The sequence below is a fragment of the Oratosquilla oratoria genome, chromosome 5 (assembly GCF_046742065.1).
Source record: "Oratosquilla oratoria isolate Oo_2021 chromosome 5, ASM4674206v1, whole genome shotgun sequence".
Lineage (NCBI taxonomy): Eukaryota > Metazoa > Arthropoda > Malacostraca > Stomatopoda > Squillidae > Oratosquilla > Oratosquilla oratoria.
The window spans coordinates 9,691,738-9,699,237 of record NC_134781.1 but is presented as its reverse complement, the minus strand read 5'-3'; the positions used below and the strand labels follow the sequence as shown (position 1 = coordinate 9,699,237).

Genomic DNA, 7,500 nt, shown 5'->3' with positions numbered 1-7,500 from the left:
TAGTAATACCTACTTGGTGGAAAAGCCTGGGCAATCTCCAGCCCCTCCCCTGAACAAAATTACCCGGCATTGACCAGAATAAAATCAAACAAGAATGTTGCCGCGGGAAAACGGTTAAGGAACCTTTCCACGAGGGATAGTCATTGTAAAAAAGAAAAATAATAAGACAACATAATTTCGTCATTTTGTATTGACCATGTACAGTACCATTTCCATCAATATATGTTGACCATGTGCAACAGAATCCTTGTCAAATGAACATCAACCACGTGAAGGTTCTTCAACCATCCTTCCACGTCGGCGGTGTATGCAGTTCCTGACCTCGGTCTAGTCGCAGCAGAAGAAGATGAGATCGGTAAGTCCCGCGTCGTCGTCAAGGACATGCTCAGGCTCGACACGCGATTGCACTCCACAGATACGAAGTCCCCAAGAGCAGGAAGTCCAGAAACTCCAGTGGCTATTAGATCCTGCGGAGTGAGATCGACTTTGTTAAGCCTCAAGATTCAGTTCGAAGGATCGACGTCAACAAGCAACCCTCCCTTTCAATTTAATCAATCCTTTTTTTTCACTTATCAGTGTGTCTATCTATCTACCCGTCTATGTATAAATTCTTTATGTTTTTTCTTTTACTTATATATTAACATAAGAGGAGGAGGAAGAGGAAAGCAGTCACTAGCTGTAAAATCTTCTTATAAATTGTGAGTGGGGGAAAGTCAAACCTGACAAAGAGAGATCCTGGGATCATTCCGGGTATAGAGTGCCAGCCCTCTGGGACTGTACCTTCAAATGGAAGTAGTGATGATGGAGGTGATCCTCTTCTACGTACCTATCATTTGTCCCTTATTGTGATAACGGAGTTAACATGTCTGTTTCTAAGACCTCAGCAAGAGGGTGATAGGGAAAATAAGCCAGAAGGCGTGTAGATGCGGCCGATGCCGTCACCTTTGCCTTATGTGCTTGGACGTTTGGAGCAGGTAACTAACAGTCACTGTTAGGAATCGGTGAGAAGTGCGGGATTCGAACCCGTGACTAGAAAAAATTTGCGACACCAGAACGGTTCCTATCGCACCACCTGCACATCAAGGTTACAGTAAATTTTGTATCCATACCCGAAATTTCAGAATTTTGATTCAGCATAGCACCAAGCCCTACACTACAGCGTGTCTTTTTTGTATTTATTTTGCCTAAAGGTACTTTTTGCTCCGTGTGATTATGGTTTAACGATGATCGTTCATGGCTCAAGGACGATGATCGTCCAACGATTGTCTAGAGTACTAATTCTTTGTTTTTTAATGGAGCTATTTTGCTTTGAGTTGCAAAGTACGAGGCTGATAATTTTAACAGTAATTCTTCTCGAAATTTTGACATTCTAATTCAGCATGGCCACCAACTCCCTTTTTTCTCCTAAATTTACGTTTTGCTCGGTACGATTGTCTAGAACTCTAATTCTTTGTAAAGTACAAGGCTGATAATTTTAACCGAACCTATCAACGCGTTTACCCAAACATGATGCCAGGTAGTAGGATGCGCGTCACCAGCCATTGGCTATGGTAGGCTTAATCATCTCACCTAGCAAAACATAGTTGAAAGACAAGCGATTTGGTATAGTTAGGAGTTCGGACTCTTAACTTGGTCACGACCGGACAAAGCCTTCGTTAGGCAAGAATCTGTCCTCTCCGAATCGCCTGTCCTCAGCCAGAATACCAGGTAACAGTCACTACTGGGAAATGGAGAGGATTACGGGATTCGAACCCGGGATAAGAAAGTGCGTCAAAGTGCGTCACTACTCTGAGAGTGTCTCACCGGTGAGAACTTACTTAAGCGTAGCCTGATGGCTTCTTTGACTCTCGGAGGAATTCCTTCAGGCAGCTCGTGAGGAACTTCTTGCGTGTTGTCCACTTCTCGTAGCTGGAGAAAAAGAAAATGTCTGAAGAACTTCTTTATTTTATACAAGCATCACTGGCAGACCAGGGTCTGAATAATATTACAAAAGAACCATTTGGTGTTAGTCAGAATAAACTATGGAATACTCCACTGTGTTAAAGTTAAAAGTAAATATATATATATATATATATATATATATATATATATATATATATATATATATATATATAAACACAAATATATTTCACTGATACATGCATACACATACACATACACACACACACACACACACACACACACATATATATATATATATATATATATATATATATATATATATATATATATTATATATCGAAGCAGAAGACTGAACAGAAGCATACCTGCTTCAGTCCGTAGAGGCCATTATGAACGGTCCCATCCTGACACCTCATTTCGACGTTGGTTACCCCGAGGTCATCACCAAGAGCTCCTTGGTAAGACATGGCCTCGAGACGCATCCCAGCGTAGTAGCCAGATCTACAAGGGCGCTCAGCTGAAGAAAAGGAAAATAATATTTCATCGGTCTGGACTTATTCTTTAAACCCCGAGGAGGAAGATGCGCCGAAGAGGTCCAATTACTGGTTGGGGATCCTAAGACGAAGCTACACGCCCTCTGCGCTTAAGGGACTCCTGGGGTAAGTAACATTCACTGCTGGGAATCGAAGAGGAGTGCGAGGTTCGAACCCACGACTAGGAAGATACGAGACCCTCACGCTTCCGATTAGGACTCCAGCACGCAGAGGTTTAGTTAAGTTAGCAGATAAGGGTGGTTGATAAAAGTTATGAGTGATCAGCATTATTCTTTGAGTGGACATGAATCTCTAATCATAAAAGAAAGTTGTGTGACTCTGGTTCGTAGGGGTGTCACTAGAATTTCCTAAAACATTAACTACCGGTACATAAAGTTTATTTCAAAAATATGTCTCAACCCCTGGCGTACCTTAGTCAACTTGTAAGTTCATTCTTTCTGAATAGAAATGGATAAGAAGTCCTCTGAAATTTTGACATTCTTTGTAGATTTTATTTAGTCTTTTGGATAGTGATTTCACTCAGTTATAATCAAATGAGAGTTACAGCCCTTAATAATGATTTATTTCAAAGACCCCCAAATAAAAAATAAATATTCATTTATAATATTTGAGGGATTTAATTGGTGATCACTGAGTCAGTTTGATACCACATGCCCTAGAAAAAAAAGTCCAAGTAATTCGTGATTTATATTGAAAGCTCAGGAGAGGTCATGGCTGTTTATGATGTAAGTATTGACATTCAATAAATATTGGTTATGTGAAAATCCTTTAAGTCTCTTGTTCAGGGGAATGCCATGCTAGTTTATTCAGTTGAAGGAAAAATATTTCTTTTTCTTTTTCAAGTAATAGTAATCACGCAAAGTGATTGAATTCTGGGTGTACAAGTTGGAGAAGCAATACTAATACCTACACCCACCCTTATCCACACCCACTACAAAACTCACCCATACACCCTCTTACATCCATCCTTTTCTATACCCACATTCAGTCTTAAACGCACACCCCAACACACATACACACACACACACACACACACACACACACACACACACACACACACACACACACGGTGGCGCAGTTGGTAGAGTTCCCGGCCGCCACTACGGCGTTCCGGGTTCGAATCCCGCCCAGGGCTGAAAAAATTCAGTATCGATGCGCTGTGAGTTGTTACTCCAACTCTCTTGGGCGGGGAGTTGGGTAGGGTATGTGTAAGGTCACAGTATTACCCATAGATCGGTCATATATGAGCTCTGAACTCTCTTCCGAAAGGGAAAGAGCTGTTGATCGCGAGTCCAACGCGTGATCCAAGACCATGGTAAATCATACACACACGCACACACACAAAATGTATAAAAGTACTTATCTGTCCCTCTCTGTCCCGTCTCTCTCGTTTCCTCTCATTCTCTCATTCCTCTCTCATTCTTTCCTCACCTCACCCTCCCTCTCCTTCTCTCTCTCCTCCCCTCTCCCCCTCTCTCGCTCTCTCTCTTTCTCCCTCCCTCCATCTCCCCCTTCCACCCACTTTCACTCCCTTCCCACACTTTCTAATATGTCTTTAGTGGCTCATCCACCCTTCCCACTTAGCACACACATTCCTCAGACAGCCCATTTGTATCACCTCCACAGTTCTCCATAAGACCACCCTAAACGTCGTCGTCGTCGTCGTCGTCGTCGTTGTTGTTGTTGTTGTTGCTGTTGTTGTTGTTGTTGTTGGTGTGGTGGTGATAGTGGCGGCAGTGTCGCTGCTACTGCTGCTTCTGTTGTTGCTATTATTGCTGCTATTGTTATCATTTTAATCGTTGTTTTGTTGGTCTTGGTGTTGATGTTCGTGTTAATGCTCTTGTTGATGCTGGTGTTGTTGTTGTCGTTGATGATGATAATCGTTGTTGCTATTGCTTCTACTGATGATGATGTCGTTATTGTTGTTTATGTTATGTCTGACCATAGATAAAGTTAGATTCTTAAATAAACTATTAATCTAGATTTATCTAATTGTTCTACTCAGAAGGGTTCCCATGGTGAGATTTCTAGTGGAATACACTCAACTTAGATCACAATTACAGAGGTAAAATAGACTCTATTACGACCCGTCGTACGGGTTATTATCCGAAGTCGTCTGCCTACACGCGCTGTAAGAAAACGTACGAGAGAACACCCAATGTAACTACTTACACTTCCATTCTCCCCATTTGCCCACGAGACTGCTCACAGTGCCCGTGAATCCCAGGTTTCCGAAGTCGTCTGCCTACACGCGCTGTAAGAAAACGTACGAGAGAACACCCAATGTAACTACTTACACTTCCATTCTCCCCATTTGCCCACGAGACTGCTCACAGTGCCCGTGAATCCCAGGTTTCCCTGGCAATAGAGCCGAAGTCCATTGACAGCAGTGTCATCGAGGTGGCCCACAGCAGCATACTGTGGGAGGTACAGAAACACAACAGTTAGATGCATATTCATACGGACGCATATACATGATTGACTGATTCGGTTTAACATCACGAACTCCTTCTCTTAGAGGAAGCGAGGACGGGGCCTCTTTGCAGAGGAATCTTTGAAATATCTGAGTTCAATATACTACGAACTCTCTTTGCTGTTAGGTAGGATTCGAATAACATCCACATCTGACCTCCACCATTTGGCCATCGAGCGAGTATTCCATACATACTATATATACATACATACTTGCATACATACTTACATATATATACATACATACATACATACATACATATATACATACATACATGCATATGTACATATATATGTATGTATCCTTTATACATAAGCTGACAGTGGTTTTTGCTCTTTGTACGATCACCACTGCTCTAAATGTTTTCGTGTTATAGTCCAGAGTTCTTAAAAGTTACCATTCGTCTTTTACGAAGTCTTGCCACAAGATGATCTCCGAAAAAAAAGACTTTATAAAAGACTACGATTGCCAGGAACTGCTCTCAGGAGAAATGAAATAGATAGAAAATGAATTCTAAAGATTCACTTGGAATTATCTGTAGCGATAGAATTATATCTTTTTGGAATTCTTTTGAAAATAGTCCCAAGCTTCATTCTCCAAGGGAAAAAAATCTCACAAAAAGTCTTCTTCTATGTAGTCTCTCAGAGGTCATAAACAGCGACTCTGTTAATCTTTAATAATCGGTCCCTCAAAGGCTCTCGAAAGCTCCCAAAGTCTCAAGAAGTCTTCAGAACAAGAAGACTGTCTACTTACCTATTCTATATTTGATTCTAGTTGGTACCAAAGTTACTTAGTTGAAGTGTGTGTGTGTGTGTGTGTGTGTGTGTGTGTGTGTGTGTGTGTGTGTGTGTGTGTGTGTGTGTGTGTGTGTGTGTGTGTGTGTGTGTGTGCGCGCGCGTGGGGTGGGAGGTTATGTCACCTAATTGAAAGAGATAAGACTCAGATAAACTCATTCAATATGGTTACCCTGTGCGCACATTCTTTTCAGCAATGGAGAAGGGAAGGGGAAGGGAGGAGAGGAGGGATGGGAGGGGAAGAAAGGGAAAGGAAGAGAGGGGAGGAAGGCGTGACGGGGAGAAGATAAAGGAAATAGGGGACGAGAGAAGAGAAGAAGAGAGTGGAGGGAAAGCGAAGGGAGATGAAAGGATGGGATGGGAAGGGAGAGGAAGGGGAAGAGGGAAGGGGAAAAGAGAGGAGAGAAGAGGAGTGGAAGGGAGGAGAGAGGCTGTGTGGAGTGCAGAAAGATACGTGTTGTGAACGTGACAGGAAGGGGAGGGAAAAGAAATGGAGAGGGGAATGAGGAAGGGGAGAGGAAGAGAAGTCGGACAGAAAGGAGAAGGACAAGGGGAGGTGAGGGGAGGGAAGGCGGGGACTGACTTGAGCCCTAAGAAGGAAGAAATGAGGGGAGACAAGAGGAAGGGAGGCGAGGAGAGAGATGAGAAGAAAAGGGAGTAGAGAGGAGTGGCGAGAGAACCGAAAAGAAGGGAAGTAACGGAGGAAGGGGAAAGGGGAAAAGAGAGGAAAGACGGAGAGGCTTGGAAAAGGAAGGGAAAGGTAGGGGAGGAAAGGGATCGTAAGGGAAGGGAAGGGAAAGGTGAAGGGAAGGCAAGGCGAGGCAAAGAAAAATAAGGAGAGGAAAGGAAAAGGAAAGGAAAAGTAAGGGAAGGGAAGGGGAGGGAAGAGAAGGTAAGGGAGGCGAAAGGAGGGAAGGGGAAGGAAGGGAAGGGAAGGGAAGGGAAGAGAAAGGAAGGGAAGGGAAGGGAAGGGAAGAGAAGAGAAAGGAGGTGAAGGGAGGGAAGGGAAGGGCAGAAAAGAATACGGAAGGGAAGGGAAGAGGAGGGGAGGGGAGGAGTAGCGGAGAGGCGAGATGAAAAGAGGGGAAGCGAGGGAGAGGAGGGAAGAAGAGGAGAGGGGAGGTAAAGGGAGGGGAGGGCAAGGGAGGATAAATGTAAGGGAGGGGAAGAGAAGGGAAAAGAAAGATAATGGAGGGAAAAAAGAGGAGAGAAAGAGGAGGGAAAGGGAGGAGTAGTGGAGAGGCGAGGGGAGAGAAGGGAAAGGGGAGGAGGGAAGAGGAGGAAGGAGAGGGGAGGGGAGGGGAGGGAAGGGGAGAGGAAGAGAGGGAGGTGAGAGGAGGGAAGGGGAGGTGAGAGGAGGGAAGGGGAGGTGAGAGGAGGGAAGGGGAGGTGAGAGGAGGGGAGGGGAGGAGAGGGGGAGGAAGGAATAGGAGGGAAGGAGAGGGGAGGGGAGAGGAGGGGAGAGGAAGAGAGGGGAGGTGAGAGAAGGGAAGGGGGGGTGAGAGGAGGGGAGGGGAGAGAAGAGGAGAGGAGGGGAGGAAAGGGGGAGGGAGGTGAGAGGAGGGGAGGGGAGGGGAGAGAAGAGGAGAGGAGGGGAGGAAAGGGGGAGGGAGGAATAGGAGGGAAGGAGAGGTGAGTGGAGAGGAAAGGAGAGGAGGGGCTTGGAGGAGAGGGGAGAGGAGGGGAGGGAAGGGAAGAGGAGGGTAGGAGAGGTGAGAGGAGGGGAGGGGAGGGAAGAGGAGGGGAGGGGAGGGGAGGGAAGAGGAGGGGAGGGGAA

The 7,500-nt window shown here is 45.0% G+C and overlaps 1 protein-coding gene across 1 annotated transcript in view; it reads right to left on the bottom strand.

Annotated features, from left to right (window-relative positions):
• Positions 1-172: 172 nt before the first annotated feature.
• Positions 173-7,500, bottom strand: part of LOC143025662 (vitelline membrane outer layer protein 1-like) — a 28,832-nt gene continuing 21,504 nt past the window's right edge. The window contains exons 3-6 of the mRNA XM_076185662.1: positions 4,754-4,874; positions 2,268-2,419; positions 1,818-1,908; positions 173-467 (exon numbers count right to left, since the gene is read on the bottom strand). Of these exons, the coding sequence (XP_076041777.1) occupies positions 328-467; positions 1,818-1,908; positions 2,268-2,419; positions 4,754-4,874 (504 nt within the window). The 3' untranslated portion in view covers positions 173-327. The remainder of the gene's footprint in view (positions 468-1,817; positions 1,909-2,267; positions 2,420-4,753; positions 4,875-7,500) is intronic.